At 35.6% G+C, this 22,395-nt stretch overlaps 5 protein-coding genes across 6 annotated transcripts; 3 read left to right on the top strand and 2 right to left on the bottom strand.

Moving 5' to 3' along the window:
- The first annotated feature begins 4,488 nt into the window (after positions 1 to 4,488).
- On the top strand, positions 4,489 to 5,186 carry LOC112086746 (cyclin-dependent protein kinase inhibitor SIM). The gene has a single exon (XM_024156354.1). It carries the CDS (start codon positions 4,593 to 4,595, stop codon positions 4,983 to 4,985), a length of 393 nt encoding a protein of 130 aa, XP_024012122.1. The 5' UTR covers positions 4,489 to 4,592; the 3' UTR covers positions 4,986 to 5,186.
- Positions 5,187 to 8,264: 3,078 nt separating this feature from the next.
- LOC18019371 (uncharacterized protein SYNPCC7002_A1590) lies at positions 8,265 to 10,474 on the bottom strand. Its single transcript, XM_006398841.2, has 6 exons — positions 10,114 to 10,474; positions 9,818 to 10,008; positions 9,599 to 9,644; positions 9,363 to 9,445; positions 9,154 to 9,270; positions 8,265 to 8,510 (listed from the first exon to the last, which is right to left on the bottom strand). Exons 1-6 carry the CDS (start codon positions 10,355 to 10,357, stop codon positions 8,439 to 8,441), a joined length of 753 nt encoding a protein of 250 aa, XP_006398904.1. The 5' UTR covers positions 10,358 to 10,474; the 3' UTR covers positions 8,265 to 8,438.
- A 1,221-nt stretch (positions 10,475 to 11,695) lies between these two features.
- Positions 11,696 to 14,999, top strand: LOC18019370 (protein BTR1). Of its 2 annotated transcripts, none has more exons than XM_006398838.2 (9): positions 11,696 to 11,909; positions 12,058 to 12,147; positions 12,687 to 12,925; positions 13,045 to 13,151; positions 13,493 to 13,686; positions 14,004 to 14,065; positions 14,224 to 14,319; positions 14,399 to 14,460; positions 14,551 to 14,999. In XM_006398838.2, exons 2-9 carry the CDS (start codon positions 12,063 to 12,065, stop codon positions 14,645 to 14,647), a joined length of 942 nt encoding a protein of 313 aa, XP_006398901.1. In that variant the 5' UTR covers positions 11,696 to 11,909; positions 12,058 to 12,062; the 3' UTR covers positions 14,648 to 14,999. The 2 variants fall into 2 exon arrangements, with proteins under 2 accessions (XP_006398901.1, XP_006398902.1); XM_006398839.2 differs by having other exon boundaries at positions 13,941 to 14,065.
- A 290-nt stretch (positions 15,000 to 15,289) lies between these two features.
- Positions 15,290 to 18,647, top strand: LOC18019369 (acyl-CoA-binding domain-containing protein 6). The gene is made up of 14 exons (XM_006398837.2): positions 15,290 to 15,415; positions 15,667 to 15,818; positions 15,903 to 15,980; positions 16,065 to 16,193; positions 16,262 to 16,328; positions 16,442 to 16,503; positions 16,606 to 16,745; positions 16,844 to 16,970; positions 17,039 to 17,153; positions 17,237 to 17,325; positions 17,417 to 17,500; positions 17,596 to 17,916; positions 18,003 to 18,062; positions 18,171 to 18,647. Exons 2-14 carry the CDS (start codon positions 15,708 to 15,710, stop codon positions 18,327 to 18,329), a joined length of 1,542 nt encoding a protein of 513 aa, XP_006398900.1. The 5' UTR covers positions 15,290 to 15,415; positions 15,667 to 15,707; the 3' UTR covers positions 18,330 to 18,647.
- Positions 18,580 to 21,500, bottom strand: LOC18019368 (NAC domain-containing protein 78). The gene is made up of 6 exons (XM_006398836.2): positions 21,134 to 21,500; positions 20,721 to 20,998; positions 20,421 to 20,612; positions 19,508 to 20,080; positions 19,316 to 19,433; positions 18,580 to 19,232 (listed from the first exon to the last, which is right to left on the bottom strand). Exons 1-6 carry the CDS (start codon positions 21,297 to 21,299, stop codon positions 18,841 to 18,843), a joined length of 1,719 nt encoding a protein of 572 aa, XP_006398899.1. The 5' UTR covers positions 21,300 to 21,500; the 3' UTR covers positions 18,580 to 18,840.
- Positions 21,501 to 22,395: the final 895 nt, after the last annotated feature.

Below are 22,395 nucleotides of genomic sequence, written 5' to 3'. Positions count from 1 at the left end.
CATTTTGATTTTTTTGTTATATATATTTTATTGATTTATTCTTTTTTATTTAATTTTAAAAAATTATATATGTCTTCTAGGTCCATCTAGCGCTTAGATAAAAAAGCAGAGATTAATCAAGGATTAGTTGTAGATTCGTTTCTATATTTATTTTAATTATTTTAATTATTTAATTATTTATTTTTAAGATTAATTTGCTATATTTGACATGTATAAACTAAAGTTTGTATAAATATGTGTATAATGATAGACTTAGAAGATATTGATATTGATGTGATGCAGACCCAAATTTAACTCAAGCATATAAATACCTATGACATTTTTTTAAAATGGGTCTTTTGGTTTGTCCACATGGACAAACTTGGATAATTGAGTAGTGGAAGCTGCACTATAAATAAGAGTCTTCATCAACTTTATTATTTTTACACTCTTGTTGGCCCATAAAGGACTGACTGCGTTACACTTTTGTTGGGCCTGTATTTGAGTCCAATTTTGAACATAACCGAGTTTTTTAAGAAATCAATTCAGGCGGGATACGTGGCACTCTCTCCAGTACTAACGTGTCACTCAATTGGAGAGAGTTGGTCAGCTTTTATATATAAGATGGTGTTCTACTTTTCAAAAAAACTGAAATCATAAGTAGCTCCAAAAAAACAGTTATGTTTCTTAAATAAAATAATAATAAAAACTATTCTCTGTAACCCGAATGTTTAAAATTAAGAATTATTCTTTTGTTAGCTTTCCTACAAGATATCATATCGTTTTCTAATTAATATTAATAAAATGGGCTTTCGAAAAGTGAAATACCCGTACAAGTGTTGAAGATGACATGACTCAAGACCAACAATGCCAACGACCGTCCTGATGCAGAGTCACCACCTCGTGTTTGATTGTCATAGAAAATCTTAGTTCGACAAAGAAAAAGAAAGAAAGAAAGAAAGAAGAAAATTATTATAGTAAAGCTCTAGTACCTAATTTATCTATATCTCAAAACACTTTAGACAAAAGTATTTGAGGACAGACCGATTCACATGCGAGTTTGGACTCGATGGACACTTCAACAATCCCTTTTTTCGCCATCTACTAAACAAAGAGGGACCATTAATAATTAAATCCTACAAAACTTTTGGAAAGCTAAACCGTGCGCAAAGCTTCCTTTTCTTCTATGTCTACATCAAAACTGACCCAAATGAGTTAAGCATTTATTAATTGTGATGAACTGGAACAATCGAAATATAGTGAAGTAACGGCTTCACAAAATTAAATGGTATGGGGACAATCGGAAAGAATCAAGAAAAGTTGATGAGGAAGAGAGGTTTGGTATAAATGGTCCCAATACTTTCTTTCTAACTTTCCTTCCTAACTCATCATTTTTACCATTTAAGCTATTTCCCCTCCTATAGTTATATATATATAGCCTACTCTCCAATTTTCCAAATCTCTCGGATTTTGTTTTAGGTATCCAATGATCGATCGAGAAGCGCGGCAACTGAAAGCTGATTCGGAAGATTTATAGATGATACAAGAAGAAAAGGATAAAAAAAATAATTTGTTTCGAATTGGATAACTTTGATGTTTGTGAAGAAATTTGCAACACATACATATATACATTACTCTACAATATGAGATGATATTGGAAGTTTTCATTTTTTGTAAAATACTAAACTATAAATCTCGTCTAACAGAATTCATATTTTTAAATAAAAAATTAGTTTTAATTAAGTTAACAAATAGGATAAAGTAATATCAAGAATTTGACATAAATTTTATTACAAATTATCTTTATATCTTCAACAAAACGTATTATCTTCATTTTGTCGTATTAGAGTTGGATAATTGATACATTTTACAAAAAAGAAAAAAAGACATGACACATAAACATCCAAGAGAGGACCATCATGATCATTATCCACTTGGTATCAATAAGCAAATTAACAAATAATAGTATCTGAAATTAAATTTTGGGAAATTGTAGTTTGGTAGTATGATAAGGATTAATAGATTGTTACGGATACATGCACGTTACGTTTTACTAGCTTCCCTTGTCTTCATCGTACTTTACAACAGATAAAATATTGAAAATTAATACCTACTAACTAAACCACGTACCTAAATTGTATTCCCATAGTATATAATATCATTTCGAGGACTTTATGCATCGTTTCTTGTTTTTATCGAGTAGTTCTATAGCTACGTTTTTGTTCGTAGATCTATCCGCATGAAACTGGAATCAGAACAACTTTCTTGTATATATTCTTCAATTTTTATTTGAGAAAAAAAAATTGAAATATATATATATATATATATATATTCTTTAATTTTTCCCCAAAATATAGTGTCATATTCGAATTCTTGTCAAACCGGCACTCAATTTTATATATACCAGTTACATTAATGTGTTTCTGTTCGTTCAATTTCTTACACATCATCATATACATAAGACATTAATCTATTGTTCTTTTATAAGCTAACTAGCTTAGTGAACTTCAACCCAAAAAGTTTTGCCTTTCTTAAAAAAAAGCAACAAAAGTTTTTGTTGTAACAGCTAAAGTAGCTCAAAAGGATTGATCGGGAAAAAAAAAGTAATGGTTCAGAAAAACTAACTCACACAAAAAAAGCGCCCATGCATGTCTACGAACGAAAAGTAAAAGTAAAAAAAAAAAGTTATACTTGTGTTAAAATGAAAGTAAAAAATGGAAAGAAAGATAAAGACAGTGAGATTCAGATATTGGGAAAGATCAGAGAGATCCCTTTCTTCTTATGTGTACCTTTTTTTTTTTTTGGGGTTTCACTGTCTGATAAATTGATAATGCCAGTCGCTTACACAGATCTACCCTACATCACAGTACATGCCTCCCCTAAAGTTGACACGTGTCATATCTTTAGATGTTAGATTCTCTGCACGATAATACGTAATTTCCTGTTGTGACCAAGTAACCAACTCTGTATATACTTCTACATCAATCTGTGCTGACTTTTAGTTTCAAATAACCATATATTATATGTATATAGTTATATATATATATATATATTGGCATCAGAAGTCTATGTAAGGCACATATATATAACCATGATTAAAACGAACGTGTGATGTCGTGCGGATCAGAAGTAAATATCTTAATCAACAAGAATCATAAAAGATACCAATCGAATCTTACTTATTAAAAGTAATCAGGCTACTTCCTCTCGTTATGGATCTGAAATTGATCACAGAAAAAGAAATTAAACCGATTGCAATTATATCACAGATCGTAATATAAATACATATAAATCACCTACTATAATATATATATATATATATATATTCTGACAAAAAATTATGTTGAAATAAAATATGCATGTAAATGATACGTCATATGCATGTACAAAAAGTCTAAAGTCTAAACACATGACATGTCTCTAGTTTCTTTAGCGGTACACGACATAAATTCTAACCAACCTCTACGTTTAGAATTGGATCTATAGATTAAAAACTAAATTTGAATCCTTTTATGTATATACCTAATTTTCTATGATATATCTTATTAGTAAAAATTAGTTATTGCAATTAAACTAATTAATTAAACTTGTACTGTTATGCATGTTACCGCTTGATTATCTTTGCAGCATTTGCATGTTACTACTTTAACCAAACAAATATACATGTTATATAGATTTGTTAGCATATATTCGCATTAGTAAAAATTTGATTTGTTTCTATATTTTTATTTCTTCTAAAAGTAAAATTATATCCATGTTTGGTCTACATTTGCAATGATAGTATTTTGATTTTTTTTCTTTCAAACGACTATTCTCTGTTAAAGTAAAATTACTGTTATATACATAGGCTCCATATTCTTGATTTGATTCTTCTTTTTAGTGGATGTAACTCTCAATCTAACAATACGAATACATACCCTCTTTTTCACATTAAATTTTATATTTTTGTTTCTTAATTAAGCAATTAATTAGGACTTTTCTAGCTCTTTGTAGCTGGAGAGATGCATGTATAACTATGTACCTGCTTTCTTTCCAGTGATTTTTTTTTTCTCTACTGATGTAAAAATAGCTATTAGAAGTTAAAATTAGAGTTACAATTTGATGTATACGTTCAAAATGGCTAAAATTCAAGAAAGAATGACCAAACTATAAAACATTCCGAAAATTCATTGCAAATTTTTTGTTTTTTACGAAAATTACAAACAGAGTTATAACTACATTGTTATTTAGTCAAAAAGAATAATTATCTTAACGATCAAACTAAAATATAGAATACAAATTTATTCATTATCTGAATTGTGTAAACTTTGATTAGTAATGTATATATACTTGGATTGTAGCTTTGTTTTATACTATGATCTGTCAAAAGCAGTAAATGAAGAGAAGAAGTGTAGTTTCTTCTTTCATCTCTTTATCTTTCTAATAAATTATATCAAGATATATACATACACATATACAAAAGAAAAGCATGTATGTAAAGACAGAAGCACATATATATAACAAACCTACAAGTCCACTTCTCTAAGAAGATTTGTTCAGGCACACGCCAAAACACAAAAACAAAACCTTCAAGAACAAATAAATTTAATATTTACATATTCTATAAAAAAAAAATGGATCTTGATTTAATACAAGATCTGCCCATGTTGAATTTCCCATCACCCATCAAGATCCGATCCAACACCAACAGAGATGATAACGGCGGCGGCGGCGGCGGCTGCACCACTCCCACTTCCTCCGACCACAAGATTCCTCCCTCCACGGCCACTACTCCTCCTCCTCCTCCGCAGAAACGCCGCCCACCTCCGACGCCGTCGTCTCTCCTCAGATCTTGCAAGAGGAAGCTTATGACGTCATCAAAGTATGAGATCATCGTCGACAAAGATGAAATCGATCGCTTCTTCTCCTCCGTTTATAATCAGACGATGACGTCATCTCCCACCACCACGACGGCTATCACGGTGACCAGGCGGCGGAGAAGTTTCCGTTCTTGTTCCCGGAGATGATCAATAATTGGAGTTAACCACAATCATGTTAAAGGTTCCTTCATTTCGATAGCTTTTTCGATTTTTTTTTTTTAATTTTATGTAATGATTCTCAACTTTACACGTCGACCCACTCTATAAATATACATGTGCGTTTGATCGACGGAATCTTTTTTTCTTTCTTTTTCTTACTAATTTCATTTGAATTATATGAAACTTTTTCAATCATCTAATTTCGCTAGCTGTTTTGAAAACGAATGAACAACTTCAGTAATTCCCTGACATCGTAAATAAGTTTCCACTGAGGCACATGTGTATATATATGCTGCCAAAAAAAATCAGTATCTACATAACTTGTTAGTAAAAACCTTCTATATATCGCCTTATAAAGTAATTCAGAAAAAAAACATTTATTTGTTTATAACAGCTTATCGATATGATTTCGTAAGACGGATTTATGAAATTCATGAATTGATCAATAAAAATATATGAAATTTATGTTATGATGGTAATAATTAATTATAAGTAACGATTTCAAAAATAATCAGGTAAGTGAGATATCACGAAAAAGAGTGAAAATGAGGTGCCTTTGCAAGCAATTATTTTTGTCGGCCACGATAGATTTGTATTATGTGTTACCATGTTGTGCATAATTATGCCTCTCAACGATCCGATCTGATTAAACCTCGCATTTTAAAGATAGTAAGATTTTAAAAAAAAGAAAAGAATTCTGATTTACATGAAAATATTGAGACTTCACCTAATGGAAATCATATAATTGAATTACATTTGAGACAGAATCATACAACATGTTTTAGTCTTAAATTTGAGGTATATGTACATGTTTTGATTTAGAATTTCTGAATCATGAAAAATCATATTGAGAATTCGGAAGACATATGAGATTCAGACAAAAAGGGGGTAATTAGTATAATCAAGTTATATAAATTACTAAAAAGTAATAAATTTCATAAATTGATAATGGCGTTTTAGGTGTTGATTTGGTAGGATGTGAGATATGTAATGGTTGCGTGTCTTACGTGAGCTTGTGAAAGACGCCACGGGAAAAAGATAATGATGCCTTGATCCAACTATTTTAAAATTAATATATTTTTATATTTAGTAAAAAGAATAGATTGTTGCTTATTTTGCAAGCTAATAAGGTAATATAGTAATCAAGTAAAGTTGATCGGAAATTCATGTTGATCTCTGACATTTTTGAGCCGACAGGTAGAGCGATAAATACGGCTTTGGGATCTGTAAATTAATGTAATTTAATGTTGTTGTGGATGACGTCTCGTAAAAATTAATCTACTATTCATTAGGGGTGCCCATCCGTCACGTACTCGGGAAATCGGATATCAATAGTTCATTAACAATTGATAACAACAAAAACAAATTAGTTCATAACAATAATATATTTTTTTTTGGGTAAGTACATGCATGTTTTGTTTTTTTAGTGAACTACATGTTATTCTGAAATACTTTTTATTATATACTCATTTCCTCCGTTTCATAAAGAGTGTCTGATCATTTTCACACATATTAAAAAAATATTAAAAATATAATTTTGTCCTTTATTAATACATTAAATAATTTATTTTTTTCTAATAAATACATTAAATTAATAGGATTAAAACTGGAATATTATTAAAAATTTTGCATTGAAAATATAAAACGATATTTTTTGTGAAACAAAAATAAAATCTTAAAACGACACTCTTTGTAAAACGAAGGGAGTACATATTATTATGCGAGTTTGTGATATTTGAGTGTCGAGTGTCGATGATATATACTCCTACAGTATTACCATTTTTTATACGGACATACGAATATACGATTTTATATAGTTACTGAACTTCGCTGTCAATATTTTACTACTTACTGACATATTTTTGATAAAAATTGATCTTTACTTTTGACGTCAGTTAGCGACAAGTAGTAAGTATGAGAGCTAAGGTCAAATAATACTAGCTATAATATAGTTTACATTGTGGAAATACTTTTTTCATGGAGTTCTTGTAAATGCGATGTAGATAAAGGTGGATAAGCACGATGATGAAATACATTAATTAATTCTTATGGTCGTTAATTATTAATTGTGTTTGATCCGGTTTATTTTATTAGATCGTGCGTAAAAGTACCTACAATAAAGTGTAATACTTTTATACACGCCGTAAAAATCAACATGATTGTTATGCTGGTACATGAGATCAATACTATTATTCAATTCAGTATTAGTATCCATACAACAATTTATTAAAAAAAAAATGGGTTGGCTAGTGGGGCACAATAATTAGCCGGGTTTGTTTGGTACAGTCTACCATCGTGAATTCTGCAAATTTTCTATCTTATTGAAATTTATACGGAGGTTTCATCTCACTAAATTCTACTGAAGTATTGTTATTTAACACACAAAAAAAGAAAAAACACTAAGAAGCTGATTGCTGTTCAGAAAATCCGTTTACTCTTTAAGTATAAATTTGGAAATATAAAGAAAGTGAAATTATTTTGGCTTAAAAAAAGGGTGGATATAATGAATATGTAATTAAATAGCTTATAAATTAGGTTACAGGGGGTAGAGGTGAAATAAATGGAATTAGATCAAACAATTAAATGGCATTAAAATAGAAAGTATTGAATGGTAATGTGGCCGTAGAGGAGCCATGTCTACACATTTAGATATGGTCATCTTATTTTCACCACGTTTTTGTTATAGACTAGAATCAAGAAAAAAAAAGTTTGGTTTGTCACACTTTCATAAACTAATATATGTATATATCTATAAATATATGCTTGATGAACGCCACGTCCATACAGCAAACAGAAAATCAGTACACCACCATTAACGAAGGCTACGGGGTTGTGGGAATATGTCAAAGTTTTTTTAGCTAAGATTGTACGATTATGGTGTGGGACTTGCTATCTTTTTGCCAGTGACAATTTTAGCCTGGTTGCCTTTTATTTCTCTTAATTTAGTCATTTAGCCGGGGGTTTTCAAATCCAACGTATCGTCGTTGGCGTTCAAAAATGAACAGTACAAACGTATCATTACTAGGTTCTTAACGTTTTTTTTTTTTTAAATCTGCTTTGCTTTTGATTAAGACACATGTGGTGAAAAATGAAATTTCTATTAAACAAACACAGTTTGGAATCGGAACTGGCTCATCCAATAACAAGCTCATTTTCGCGGCCCTACCAGCATTCAAACATACAGATTTTTGGTACAAATCCAGACCCGGTTTAGGAACTTCCGGTTTGATTAACATGACACGTAGACATCCACATGACATGAGAATAGAGTGGAACAAACAAACATCTTCTATTGAAAAGGTTTAACAATTATTCCAGGGAATACAAATTCATTTGTCGTCATAATACCCAAAGAACACATTTGAATAAGATGGAGAACTTGTTAATCTCCGGATGCGAACTCGAGGAGGTACATGTGCTCTGAACCAGGCAAGGTAGATATCAGATCTCGCCAGTCCCAAGAGGTTGCCTTGAAGTATCTCCAGAAGCCCATGCTTGATAGTCTTTTGAGAGCTGAAAAACGAGTAAAAGAGCATGTCAACATTAATGCTGGGATGATTTTAGCAGGAAATAGAACGTGTATCTGTCAAATTTGCACAACGTGGATCACATAAATATAAGAATCATAATCTCATAGGGTTCAGTAGCCAGCTGTATCTAGATATCTTTAACTCAAGAAAAGATTGATCTAATTTGACTAGCTGTATCCTCTGTTGGTTCAGAGCTTTCCTTCAAGTTCCATTTTCTTCGGCGAGTTAAAATCAGACTGAACACTTTCTTAAAGTTTGATCAACCTGCTTGGGATCAACAAACCAGTTTTACACAGGGAAACCATAGAAGCCTACGTTAATCTGACACCTGGGTCCTGGTTCAACATGTGCTTTACCGACATAAATGAAGGCCAAGAACAAGTTACAGTGCCTCATCAAGCAGCTCAGATACGAAAGATATCTCAACAGGAAAGCTCAGATGTGAGACTCATCCTCCCAAACGGGTAAAACAGTTTTTTTTTTAGAGAAGAAAAAGGGCTCAGGATGATATGGCATGCAGTCTAAAAACAGAGCGGCCATTGAGAAACAAAGGATAGCTTAAAGGACCACGTTGATGCAGAATAAGCGATTAAGAGGAAATTTCAAAGATATGTTTCCCTGTATACCTGAGACAAAAATCGAGGAAGCATGAGTCTAAGAATTTGGTCAAGAACTTGTGTCCCCGTCGCTTCTATTGCTCCCACTGGGAAGACTCTAAATGCAAAAGGAATCTCGATATTGACCTAACGATTGCCAAATAAAAGTCAGAAACACCACCCCGATGCACTGATCAATTACGCAAAAAGAAAGAAAGAAAGATGAAACATTTAGCTACCTCAATGACTGCATCTGATGTAATCTGTTGCTCTGATGAGCCCTCCTGAGTGCCATCACATGATACCCGGTTTACCATAGAAGCTGCATGACTAGAAAATAACAAATGTTAAGCCCATACAACGATCACCAAATCCAAACTCAGTCACCTAGATATTATTTGATCACTTCCACACAAAGTTGGCATACTTTCGAAATGGGTTTAACAGATCGAATCATATACAGGGATATGCTTACCATCGAATTTGTCATTTTGAGCAACCACAACAGGAGATCCCTCAAGCTATAAAGCACAAGACAATGAAAAAACCATCACGATCTTCACAAAAATAACTCGTATATGTACAAAGTAGCAGATTAATTTGATTCAACTTATGTCTATAAGCTACAAGTTTTTCTCTTAATCTCCAAATTCTATCACTCCAATTGATTTCCATCAGAAGAAACGAAGAATACCTTGCAGGACAAGAGCTTGATGCAGCAGCCATTAGGCTGTTCTTCGACCCTGACAAGCAAAACAGGGCAGACTTCGAAGTTGAAGAACTTAAAGGTATAAACATAGCATCTGAACGTGTTATCATCAACTCTCTCAATCCTCTCCGCATCAAGCACCGAGTACTGACTTGCAGGTAAGCTCATATACTCGACTGTCAACAAATAAAGAAAGAAGCAAACCCGAAATCAAACAATCCGATCCAGTTTTCACAATCCAAAGGAAACAAAAAATTTAGGTCAAACCGCGCTGAAGTTACTTAGAGGTCGTTGGAGCTGGCGCACGGAGACGGACTGTTTCTGACGAGCGACGAATCGAGCTTTAGGGGCAGCACTCGAGGAGACGCGAATAGGTGGAGTAGAAGAAGAAGAAGGTTTCGATGGTTCGTCAAAGGATGATGAGCAAGTGATGGCGAAGGAGAGAGATGGATTCCTAATGTTTCGATTCGTCTTCTTCGCCGAGAACGACAAGAATGGTCTAAGAGTAGCTGAGCTCAACGCCATAGCTGAAAACGACGGCGTTCTAGGATGAGAGATGTTAAACGGCTAACGGCTCAGCTTAACACAGAAGCGAAGGAGAGAGAGAGAGAGAGAGAGAGAGAGAGAGAGAGAGAGAGAGAGATGATAAGATTCTGGGCCGACGGAGATCGGGAGGTGGCACCACCATCACCACCAGCTTCCACGGCGCATGTTAGTCTGCTAACGTTGTTTAACTACAGTGTTAAACTACGCCGAATATTGAAAGCAAGCCCAATAAGAGCCCGTTACATAAATATCTAGAGAGAGTGTAAAAGAAATTTGTTTTCACTGGGCCAACGATAAGTTTTATTATTAACTAGAGAGAGTGGGTACCCAAACGAAACTATGAAACTAGTTATTTCCCTAATATCGAAAACTATAAATTCAGATTTTACAGGGTACCACCACACATGGAATCCAATTTGTTTTTCAGATATTCCACTAAAATCATTTAAAAATATAGAAGAAATAGGTTATTTACTTGTTCAAATTTTTGAAATGGCATCTAACGAAATATCTAACAAAATCAAAGCCATTACCCAATTATGAAACGACCAAAAACTTTTAAATGAAAAATTTAAGTATTTAAGCTTGTAAAACAATCTATTATTTAAACCACAACCTTTGTAAAATACTACAGAAAGCAAGTGAAAAATTTAAATATTTAAGTATATAAGATTCGGTGGTTCCTTCTCGAGATGTTAAATGTTAATGTTAGTTTATGATGCCACAGGAAAACAAATGGTTATATATTGAATGTTTAACCAATGAATCTTTATAGTCGTGAGGGAAACACAGGTTGCCACTTCCCATTATTGTCCGAGTAACTTCATTAGTCGACCGATTCAAATCACAAACATGCATTGCCATTAATGGTACTATCTAACTATTTTACAAAAAAGATTCTCCAATAATAAGGGTATCTAATCATCTACTATTGTCTTCGTCAACTCTGATGTACAATTTGGGAGTTGTACCATTCGAAAGTATATTATTTTGTAATCGCATAACATACTATAAATGAAAATAAATAAAAGGATGCAAAAAAACCAATGTAAATTTGATTGTAAAAAATAGAGAAATTTTAATTAAAAAGACGTATCACATTTGTTCCTTATATTTTAGAAAATATTTTGGTGTTTTTCTAAATATGTTTTTTTTTGTTACCTTTTTTCTAAATATGTTTTTTTTGTTACCTTTTTTCTAAATATGTTTAATTGTCAGTAGATTTGCAAGTTTAATGGAAGTTGAAATGATTTAAAAAAAAAAGAGATAGAGAGGCGGTCTATAAGATTAAAAATAAAGGAAAAAATGAATAATAATAGAATAAGCAAGAGCAGCCTAGTGGATAGATAGACGAAAGACACCAGAGCCACCTTCATTCACTTCACAAACCGCTCGGCGACAAAGACGAAGAAGCCGAGGAATCCAGCGAGGGACGAGAGACGCTCATTGAGACTAATCCTTTCTCAGATTCAGAATCACAGTCGCGAAGTGACGGCGACGGAAGGAGGAGTTTCGAATTGTACGAGGACAGGTAAACATTGGAATTTTTCCATTTTCTCAATCTCAGATTTCGACCAACGATTATTATCTCCTCCTCTCTCTCTCTCTATTGTTTTGTTCGTTGTATTGGTAATGTCGATTGGTTGATTTCGGTTCTTCTCTGTCTCTTTCTTCTGCAGCGGCAATGGAATCTACCGAGTCTTATGCGGCAGCTTCCCCTGAAGAGCTGACGAAGAGATCCCCAGAACCGCACGATTCTTCGGAAGCTGGTATTTCCGATCCGATCTGGTCTTTTGCTTTTCCCGTCCTTGTGGTGAACAAAGAAAATGCATTTTTGTCGACTCTAATTTAAATGTTTGGCATTTCGTCACTTTCGTGAATCGGATCCCGTTTTAAGTCTTTTGTGATTTTACGTCGTATATGGGTGATTGATTTCGTTTGCCGATGAAAACGTGCGAGAAGAATTTCTGTGCGATAAAATTCATTTCCAATGATGGTCTTAAATTACCTTGTGTCTCTCTGTTCACTGGAATCTTTGTTCAGTCATTGCAGAAAAATATTGTATTTTCGTTCACAGTGTGAGTTAGCTCAGGCTCATTCTCATGTAGTGTTTTTGTATGATGTGTGGCAGCTCGAGTAATTGAGCTTGTATGTTCTTTTGGGAGCGATTTTTGTTTGTTTGTTTGTTTTGGTTTCTTTCAATTCAGCGTCTAGCTCAAGACTGATGCGGTTTAGTGAACCACATTGAACTGATGAGGATGCTATGCTGTCTCTTTGACTGTCTAATGTGTTTTTCTTTTCTTTTCAGACTCTGCTGAGAAGCCAACACACATTCGGTTTCTTGTATCCAATGCGGCAGCTGGTTCCGTCATTGGGAAAGGTGGCTCGACCATCACTGAATTTCAGGCAAAGTCTGGGGCGCGGATCCAGCTCTCACGTAATCAAGAGTTTTTCCCTGGGACGACTGATAGAATTATTATGATATCGGGCTCGATTAAAGAAGTTGTCAATGGACTGGAACTTATCCTTGATAAATTGCACAGTGAGGTAGTTTCTCTCGAGTCGTGTTTGACTATTTTGTATTTCATGTCACAACTGCGATTAACTAATGTTAATATATTCTGTTATTGTGAGAGCTATTCTGACTTTTTCTATTTGGTTGGTAGCTTCACGCTGAAGATGGTAATGATGTTGAGCCTAGGAGGAGAATAAGACTTGTGGTTCCTAACAGTTCCTGTGGAGGCATAATTGGAAAAGGAGGGGCCACCATCAAGTAAGTTTCCGTTGCAGACTCTATGAGGTTGTCAGAGCTTCCATGGCCCGCTTCGCTTAACACAATTCCCTGTAGCACTATACCACCAACTAACATCTAGAATGTATCCATGCTCAAATTTTCTTGGATTCATATTAAGAGAGCAATAATTTTCTATGAATGCATGCATAAGTCAAGACCTATGATTTCTGGGTATTAGAGATGACTCATTTTGAAGTAACGTCTGGGATATCTAATTTCTCTAGAGTTCTAGAATATGGAATCATTTTTTTTTTAAGAATATTGGCTTCAATAGTACTGCTGTCACCAATCGTTAAGACCATTTCTTTCTTTTGACACAGGTCATTCATTGAGGAATCTAAAGCTGGTATTAAGATATCCCCTCTGGATAATACCTACTATGGGTTGAGTGATAGGCTAGTGACATTATCTGGAACCTTCGAGGAGCAGATGCGGGCAATTGATTTGATTTTGGCAAAGCTTACCTCCGACGATCATTACTCCCAGAATGTACATTCCCCATATTCATATGCAGGTATATCAACTCAGGACTAGCTTAGTTAGGTTTGTTTTCCTCCTTGAAGTTTCTTTAGATAATCTAAGTGCGTTTGCTTAGAAGTAGGATTTTCTACTGAATTTTAGATTGTCAGATGTCAACTAGGGTAGTAATGGCGTTTAGTACCTTTCATTTTCACATAGATTTTCTTTCTATTTTGAGGATTATGTATGATGCGTGTCTGTTGTTTAAGCTTAATTCTCTTGTAAGTTACTTTTAACTCGGCATTCTAGGTCTTTTCTACTCTGGTTTTCATGGTCATCCATATGCGTATGTACTTCCTTCTGTTGCAACAGCGGGATACAATTCAGTTAACTACGCACCCAACGGTTCTGGAGGCAAGTATCAAAACCACAAGGTTAGTAATTCGCACCATCTTCCACCCTATTTATGCTTATATTTGAATGAATTTTCTATCCGTGTTACTGCTATGGGTAGTGTGGTGTATTAATTCATATCTTCCACCATTTATAAAACATGAAAAAATCTCACTCGGTGTTTTGGTATATATTCCAGGAAGAAGCTAGTACCACAAAGACAATTGGTGTCTCGGATGAGCATATAGGATTGGTCCTCGGCCGTGGAGGAAGAAACATCATGGAAATCACTCAGGTCCGTACCATATTTTCCAACCCTTAATTAAAAACTCTTTCAGTCACCAAAAGCTTAGAGCCCACTTTACTTCCCGCAGATGACCGGTGCCCGAATAAAAATATCAGACCGTGGCGATTTCATGTCTGGAACCACTGATAGGTAAAGTTAAACTTTATTTGTAGAGTTATAACCGAACAATGTGTTAAATACCTCTCATGTCTAAACTTGTTAAATGTCCAAAATTGACAGGAAAGTGAGTATCACAGGGTCACAGAGAGCAATCCAACAAGCTGAGACCATGATAAAACAGAAAGTTGATTCAGCTTCAGAGAGAGCAACTGAATAAAAACCGATTAAGTTATCCATCTCGGTTCCAATCTTTGGTCTGTTTACTTCATTTGTCGAGAGGCTTAAGCTTTCAGACGGGGATCATAAATCATCTTTGAGTGAGGCAGAGATTTCTCTCTAGGAGCTTTTATATCTTCTTTCGTTTCCTTTTTAATGCCTTGACATTATAAAATGTGTTTTTCTCTGTGAGAGAAGCAGATTTGGAGTTAGAAGTACTTATTTTCATCTCTTTGTTTTTTGTTTTTAATAACTTTATTGCAAATTTGGTGAATTTTTGTTTCCCTTGAGTTCTTTTTGTTGTAACAATTTACAATAACCAACTATTACATTGCATTTGTTTCTTTCATAGATTTTTGTATCTGCTCATTTCTTTTGCCAACTATTTACAGTTGTAAACTTGTAACTCATCAAATTCTTCTTTGTAGTGAAGTATTACGATAAACTACATCATCTATATTTTGGAAATTTGGATTTTAGAAGTTAGAACTATTGACAAAAAATTGCGGACTTAATACTTATCTCGTAATCACAAAAATTGAGAACTTAATCAAGCTCTTCAAAATGAGCTCTCTATATTTTTTATATTTACCCAAGTAGTACCGGGGACTTTTAATTATTATCGAAGTGCCCATAAACTTTTAATACACCTGGAGATTCGATCTCAACTTCCCACAATCCTTCTCAGCACGGTCCCTCTCCGGCTCCGATACCATTCGCTTTCTCCGGCGGCTCAGGCAATCGCCGCCATTTCGATTGCTGTCTTTACGTTCGTCTTTCACCTTCCCTTTAGTTATCCGTTCTCTTAATTGGTCTTCTTGATAGCAATGTCGAATTTGGTGTTCAGATCTCTTTGTGATTGCAATGTCCCTATATCTGGAAATGAAGGATCGTGAGACGCTAATTCTATATTTCTGGAAGTCGTATCTATTTTGATTATAGAGTTTTGTGTTTCGGTGTCCAATTGTTAAATCAGATGAGATCGAAACTCAGCTTATAACTTGTTCTAAAAAATGGCAGACTGAAGCTGTGACATAGTCCTTAGATCGCTGCTTCTGGTAATGGAGGAGATCAGGAAAGAAATAGACATTGGTGATTGGCATTCAAATCTCGCTTACGATGAATGGACACCACTCCCTGTTCCTGGCTCGAGAGCATCAGCTCGGTACAAGGTGATCGATTAATATTATCTTCGTGCAAGTTCTTTGATATTCAAATACCTTGAATCTTTTTCATCTGTTGTCTGGAAAATGCAGCATGCGGCAGTGGTTGTTGATGAGAAACTGTACATTGTCGGTGGAAGCCGTAATGGCCGTTATTTAGCGGATGTCCAGGTAGTTTTGGTGTTTCCTGTCTCTTTTTGTGTCCTTTTTTTTTCCATGAATCTGCGTTGATTTGAAAAAACTCAAACTCATCAGGTGTTTGATCTGAGAAGTTTGACTTGGTCTAGTTTGAAACTGAAAACTGAATCATCAAGTGCTGGGAACATCGAAGAGGATGATGACAGCTTACGGGAAGCTTTTCCTGCTATTTCAGACCACCGCATGGTAAGTTCTTTACATGAAGATGCATTTTGCAATCATACTTTATATGTTAAATGAGATCATTTTGGCAGATTAAGTGGGGAAACAAGCTTCTTCTGATTGGGGGACACTCCAAGAAGTCATCAGATAACATGTCAGGTAAGCCATATCCAGCTTACCTTTTGATCTTCTGTGAGATGCAAGAGAAAAAATAAAGAATAATGTGGATGCTCTTTCAGATGCTTATAGAGTGTGTTAATTCTTCCTTACAGTGCGGTTCATTGATTTAGAAACACATCTGTGTGGATTCATTGATGCCTCGGGGAATGTTCCGGTAGGAAAACAGTTATCTGAATTGCTCCTTACACATTTTATGTTTCGGCTAGCTATAAATGATCTGCATGTTCTTGATGTCGTGGTATTCCATGATTTATAGGTTTCACGTGGTGGACATTCCATTACACTGGTAGGTTCCCGAGTTATTGTTTTTGGTGGGGAGGATAAGAAAAGGAGACTGCTGAATGATCTGCATGTTCTTGATCTCGAGACAATGACTTGGGATGTGGTAGAGACAACGTAAGTTTATGCAAAAGTGCAGCCAACTAGATCCATGCTTATGTTAACTGCAGTTTTTTCTGGCTGGCCTTACATCTGAATTATTTTCCGTTTGATAGGCAGACACGCCCAGCTCCCAGATTTGATCACACAACTGCTACACATTCCGATCGTTACCTCTTGATTTTTGGGGGTTGTTCTCATTCGATCTTCTTTAATGATCTTCATATCCTTGACTTGCAAACTGTAAGCACATATTTCTTGAATTTTCTTTGCCATTTTCATCATATTCTGATGAGTTTCACTCATGGCAGATGGAGTGGTCACAGCCTCATGTTCAGGGAGATGTTGTAACACCTCGGGCAGGACACGCTGGAATAACCATTGACGAAAACTGGTATATAGTTGGGGGCGGTGATAACAGTACTGGTAAATGCATTCTGCGGAATTACATTTTGCAGTCAACACTTTGCATGCACCTCTCCTCTGTAACTCTTTTCTTTCCTGTGCAGGATGTTTAGAGACCCTTGTTCTAAATATGTCGAAGCTGGTTTGGTCTACATCAACCCATGTAGGAGCAAGGCATCCACTTGCTAGTGAGGTCGATACTTTTAAAATTAATCCGAAGTTAGATGTTTCATTTTCTTTCCTATCCGAGTTTTCTTATGTATTGCTTTGTGATTCAACTGCAGGGTCTTAGTGTGTGCTCAGCATTAGTATTTGGAGAGAACATCTTAGTAGCTTTTGGCGGCTATAACGGGAAGTATAACAATGATGTAAGCCCGTAGCAATAGATTGCAGCTTATACAAGTCTTGCCTTGTTGATATGTCTTATCCATTATAGTCGGCTCATGTCTTCTTTTTCACACAGATATTCGTTATGAGACTAAAACCAGGAGAATCCTCACATCCCAAAATCTTTAAGTCACCAGCAGCTGCTGCAGCTGCGGCCTCTGTCACTGCTGCTTATGCCATAGCCAAGTCAGATAAGTCAGATTTTCCTCCACCTGCAAATCCAACTCTTAACGGAATAGGAAACACCTTCTCTGAGAGAGAGATTAGAAACAAAATCGATGCCATTAAAGAAGAAAAAAGAACATTGGAGTCATCTGTTGCAGAAACCCAAGTAGAAAACTCGAAGCTCAAGGAAAGGATAGATGAAGTTAATAGCAGCCACACTGAGCTATCCCAAGTTCGTACCTCTAACACTCTTAAGTGAATTGTTATCCCTTTTCGTGTTAGATGAACGCGGTTCACAATCTATTCACATTATCGCAGGAACTCCAATCTGTACAAGGCCAACTTATTTCAGAACGGTCAAGATGCTTTAAACTTGAGGTATATAGGCCTCCTTCTACCTTCACAGTCTGCTAAAGTTTTCGCATTTTGTCTCTCTTTTACAAAATTTCCAACTCAATTGCGATTCTATCTACTGGCGTGTCTCAGGCACAAATAGCAGAACTGCAGAAAGCACTGGAGTCAGGACAATCCATTGAAGCTGAAGTTGAGATGCTTAGACGACAGAAGTCAGCGTCTGATGAAGGAGCAGATGGGACCGTGCAAAGGCAAGGCTCTGGTGGTGTGTGGGGTTGGATTGCAAGGTAAATCCCAAATCAGTTTGGTTACTCAAATACATACATCTGAAGAAAGCTCAGCGTTCGAGAGAGAATCAGACATTGGTTTATAATACTATTTTTGATGTGAGAGTATGGGATATATATAAGTTCGTTCTTACAAAGTATGCGAGATTCAGAATCAATTTGTTTGTTATGAATGCTTTTTTTCTTTCCCCTTATATATTGGAGAAATTACAAATTTTTCTTTTTGCTGGTAAATATATCATTTCAGTTTGAAACGTTTAAAACCAATGTTTCCAACAAACAAAGAGCAAGGATCAAATGATAACAGTCGTAAAAAAAAAAAGAAGAAAAAAAAGTTGTTCTTATTTCTAGAAGCACAAACTAGAAATTGTAAAGAGAATTCCAACTACACAAAAACCCTCGAAAGAAAAAATAATATATTGGGCAGCAAAGCACTGCCAAAGTAAAGCCTATATCATTGGAGAGGTACAAACACTGAAAGAGCTTATCTTGAGATGATTCAACTATTGATGCTTTCACCGAGCAGAGACCATGGTTCCTATTTTGAAGCTAACGGAGAGTAAGAGAACCCATAAACACATAAAGATCAACATAGCTCTTGTCGCTGTAGTTCCTCCAGTCTTGCTTCCAGAGGAACCCATCTCATCATCCCGTTGGACCAAGCCGAAAGAAAGGACTACGTTGAGGTTACCGTTCTTGTCATACGACCAGCCCATACCGCTATCAGCTGCTAGAGTCATGTTTGATATTCTGATCATACCTGCAGTAACGTGAACTGAACCTGAAGATTGTGCTGAGTGTAGCCGGATTGCAGCATCCTTTGATTGGAACTGGGAAGCAAATGAAGGTGGAGCAGGAATGGCCCCAAACATGTGGCTCGCCTTTTTGAGGAAAGGGTACTTTGAAGCTGCAGGATTAAGTTTCAAAAGAGTCAGAAACGGTCATCAAATGGTTTGTTTGACGAGGAATATATGATCATCTGAGTGCTACCTGATTCGAAATCCGTGACATCTGCCTCTTGTTTTGAGGAAGATCCTTCGCCATTTTCCGTTTTCTCCACCGCCTCTTTGCCTTCTGCGACCTCCTTCTCCACTTCTTCAGGGGAAGGCTGTTGGTGTAAAGGTAAGTTAGAAAGGACTTCACATATAGAAAAACTAAGCAAGTCGCAAGAAAGACTCTTACATTCTGGTCGAGTCCTTCTTGGTCAGGAAGAGCATCTTCAGATCCCATCAATTGAGAAACATCAAGAGTCAAATTCTGAGTATCCTCATCGTCAAAGAAGTTGAGATAATCTTCAAAGTTAAAACCATCTTGTAAACCACTGCTGAGATCATTCGTTTCCAGGTATAGACCATCACTGAGTGGAAGATTGTTGTTAGGATCAATGAATGGCTCGTCAGGCAGATAGTTGGTATCAATAGGAATGTCACTGTAGCAAGTATCAGCCACAAAGACATTACTGTTGGAAGTTTCCAGCTTCACCGCGTTCTCATCTTGCACACCACAATCAATTTGTTCATCCGGAAACAGAGAACAAGGCTGAATGCTACCATCCCGAATGATAGGCTTCTGATCCTCCTCAAAATTTTCAATTGGTTGTTCAAAGTAGCCACCAGAGTCAACAGCATAGTTTCCTGGTTGAATGTAATTTCCAGAGTCTGAGTAGTTTTCTGATTCAACATTATTGCTTGTTTCTCCATGACAGTAATTAGGTGGAACAGGAATGGCATCATAGACCACCAGATTTTCAGGATTCTGCAAAAAGAAATTCGGATTCAGACGCTCACGGCTCACACAAAAGAAATGCCATGAATGAAATCCCAACATTAATCATGTAGAAATGTATATTATCACTTATCATCATCAATATGCAGAAACCTAAGCTAACTAACTTACATCCCTAATATATAATCTAAACATGTATACAGTTCGATATATGTAACCACAACACTTATCATTCTTAAGCATTTGCGATATCCACACCATTTTTCTAGCCGCATCAATGAACACTCTTACACTAAACATTTAACATAAAGAGAAACAATTTCGGGAATAGTTAAATAAAAAGGTAGGAGCTACTACTTCTAACACAAACCTCGGCAATGTCGTCAATATCAACATAAACATCATCATCAACAGCCAATCCTTCACTGAAAGCATCTTGATCTGGTACAAATGTCATTTTATCCTCTTCCCACTCCTCCTCAAGAAATGGAGCACCGTACTGCTCCCCATTCTTAGGCCCCGTGCCGCTTTTCTGGAATATCCTACATAGCACAAATGCATCCTTCTCCACCAACCCCCACAACGACGCAACAAAGTCAATAACTCAATCCATTACCATAAAAAAAAATTAACTTTTCAGAGTAAGCAGAAGAAACCAAATTGATCTAACCTGTGACACGCCAGCTTTCTTCAGTTCCTCATCAGAAAGCCGATACTCGTGCATAACCCAGTTGGTCCTTTCACCACGAGGAGCTCGACCCTTGTGATAGACAAGCGTCTTCTTCATCCCAACGACCCTTACACCATTACGAATTTCCCGATCCTTCCCCGTCGTCTTCCAGTAGCCTTTCTCCGTCGCCCGATTCGTCTTCGAACCATTACTGTATTTCTTATCCAGCATACTAAAGAAGTACCACTCCAAGTCTCTACTTTTCAGCTTCGACTTATCTAATATCCAAACCCATAACAAAGACAAAATCAATCGAATCAAGCTGAATTCTAGGTCACAATCGAGCTACGGAATTCGATCTAGCCACCGAGATTAAAGGGAAAAACAAAAAGAAGGGAGATTGGAAAAGTAACCTGGTAGATCCCACGGCTCGGATTTATAAATATCGGTGACGGAAATAGCATCGAACTTGAAGGGTCTATTGCAGACCTTACGCTTCAGATAGTAGCGAACGAGTTCCTCATCCGTAGGGTGGAAACGGAACCCAGGAGCGAGCGACGTCACTGAGCCGCGACCCATCAATCGATGAACCAGAACGCAAACTCGAGCTTGAAGAAGTTTTTTGGGCGAGCGGAATTTGCCGATTCGAGATAAAAATAACAGACAAATTAGATTTAAGAAATTAGGGTTTTAAGAAGAATTGGGAAAACTGAAAAGACGGAGGAGAGAGAGAAAGACGATCACGATGCCATTGGAATTAAGCAACCGTGGAAAGAGAGAAAAAAGAAGAAATTACGCAGCCAAGGTTTTAAAATCTTCCACGACGGTGAGGTTGGAGAGAAGTTTACAGTGACGGTACGGTGATATTTGATTAGTGACAGCATCTAGTTAGGTGACACGTCAACACCCTTGCCATATTTGTGACTCTAGAAGATTCCAACGTGTTAAAGGTCGTTGGGAGACGCAAATCTGTTTTTTCAATCTATTTATTTTCTTGGCATAATATCTCTCGCTTAATACAAAACCTTTTATATAGTACCAACAACCAATTTACAATACAAAAGCCTTGAACTGATCATAAGATTACCATATTTTACATGTAAAATGAAGAAAGTATATAGTATATTTAAAACTTTTTTTACAGCAGTAAGATATATAATCTGATGTATGTATATATATTGCTGACAAATTGTATTTATGAAATTATTTTATAGTTTCATTTTTAGTTATTAGTTTGTGTTATTAATTAGTTATAAGGTTTTCACTTGGACTACAGACATGACTATTTTTTTTTTAAAACAAAAATTAGACAACACATTAAAAGTTTATTATTCAATATTATATCAAAACTACAATATATAAAATCTTAATGTACATATCATATAAAAGATATGAATTTCTAACCTTTTAAAGATTTTGTGATGAAAAAGGAGGGAAAGGAATAAATCACTTAGAACTAAAGAAAAAAACAAATGATTTTGTAAAGATTTGTACATAAAGATTCGTGAATTAATGATTATATAGGACTATAAAAGAGGAGGAAAAAGAATCACAGAGATGAGATCAAACGAAATTATTTATGAAATGGCTATGCCATTAGTCTCCTAAACTTAAAAGACAATAAACGATTTAAAAACCACATTGCCTACTTCGATTGGCGTATGTGAGTTTAAGG

Source organism: Eutrema salsugineum, unplaced genomic scaffold (assembly GCF_000478725.1).
Source record: "Eutrema salsugineum unplaced genomic scaffold, Eutsalg1_0 scaffold_2, whole genome shotgun sequence".
Classification (NCBI taxonomy): Eukaryota; Viridiplantae; Streptophyta; class Magnoliopsida; order Brassicales; family Brassicaceae; genus Eutrema; species Eutrema salsugineum.
The sequence above is the reverse complement of the archived record's forward strand: the minus strand, read 5'-3'. Positions and strand labels throughout refer to the sequence as shown.

Bases quoted from the DNA above. Each gene is read 5' to 3' on its own strand.
- LOC112086746 (XM_024156354.1), top strand. From the start codon at position 4,593: ATGGATCTTGATTTAATACAAGATCTGCCCATGTTGAATTTCCCATCA.
- LOC18019371 (XM_006398841.2), bottom strand. From the start codon at position 10,357: ATGGCGTTGAGCTCAGCTACTCTTAGACCATTCTTGTCGTTCTCGGCG. The intron at 9,271-9,362 runs GTAGCTAAATGT...GGCAATCGTTAG, and splicing joins CATCAGATGCAGTCATTGAG to GTCAATATCGAGATTCCTTT. The intron at 8,511-9,153 runs GTATACAGGGAA...CTCGTTTTTCAG, and splicing joins TTCCTCGATTTTTGTCTCAG to CTCTCAAAAGACTATCAAGC.
- LOC18019370 (XM_006398839.2), top strand. From the start codon at position 12,063: ATGGAATCTACCGAGTCTTATGCGGCAGCTTCCCCTGAAGAGCTGACG. The intron at 12,926-13,044 runs GTAGTTTCTCTC...TTTGGTTGGTAG, and splicing joins TTGATAAATTGCACAGTGAG to CTTCACGCTGAAGATGGTAA. The intron at 13,687-13,940 runs GTATATCAACTC...TCGGCATTCTAG, and splicing joins TTCCCCATATTCATATGCAG to GTCTTTTCTACTCTGGTTTT.
- LOC18019369 (XM_006398837.2), top strand. From the start codon at position 15,708: ATGGAGGAGATCAGGAAAGAAATAGACATTGGTGATTGGCATTCAAAT. The intron at 16,971-17,038 runs GTAAGCACATAT...CACTCATGGCAG, and splicing joins ATATCCTTGACTTGCAAACT to ATGGAGTGGTCACAGCCTCA. The intron at 17,326-17,416 runs GTCGATACTTTT...ATTCAACTGCAG, and splicing joins GGCATCCACTTGCTAGTGAG to GGTCTTAGTGTGTGCTCAGC.
- LOC18019368 (XM_006398836.2), bottom strand. From the start codon at position 21,299: ATGGGTCGCGGCTCAGTGACGTCGCTCGCTCCTGGGTTCCGTTTCCAC. The intron at 20,081-20,420 runs GTTTGTGTTAGA...TTCTTTTTGCAG, and splicing joins ATATTGACGACATTGCCGAG to AATCCTGAAAATCTGGTGGT. The intron at 19,434-19,507 runs GTAAGAGTCTTT...TTACACCAACAG, and splicing joins AAGAAGGACTCGACCAGAAT to CCTTCCCCTGAAGAAGTGGA.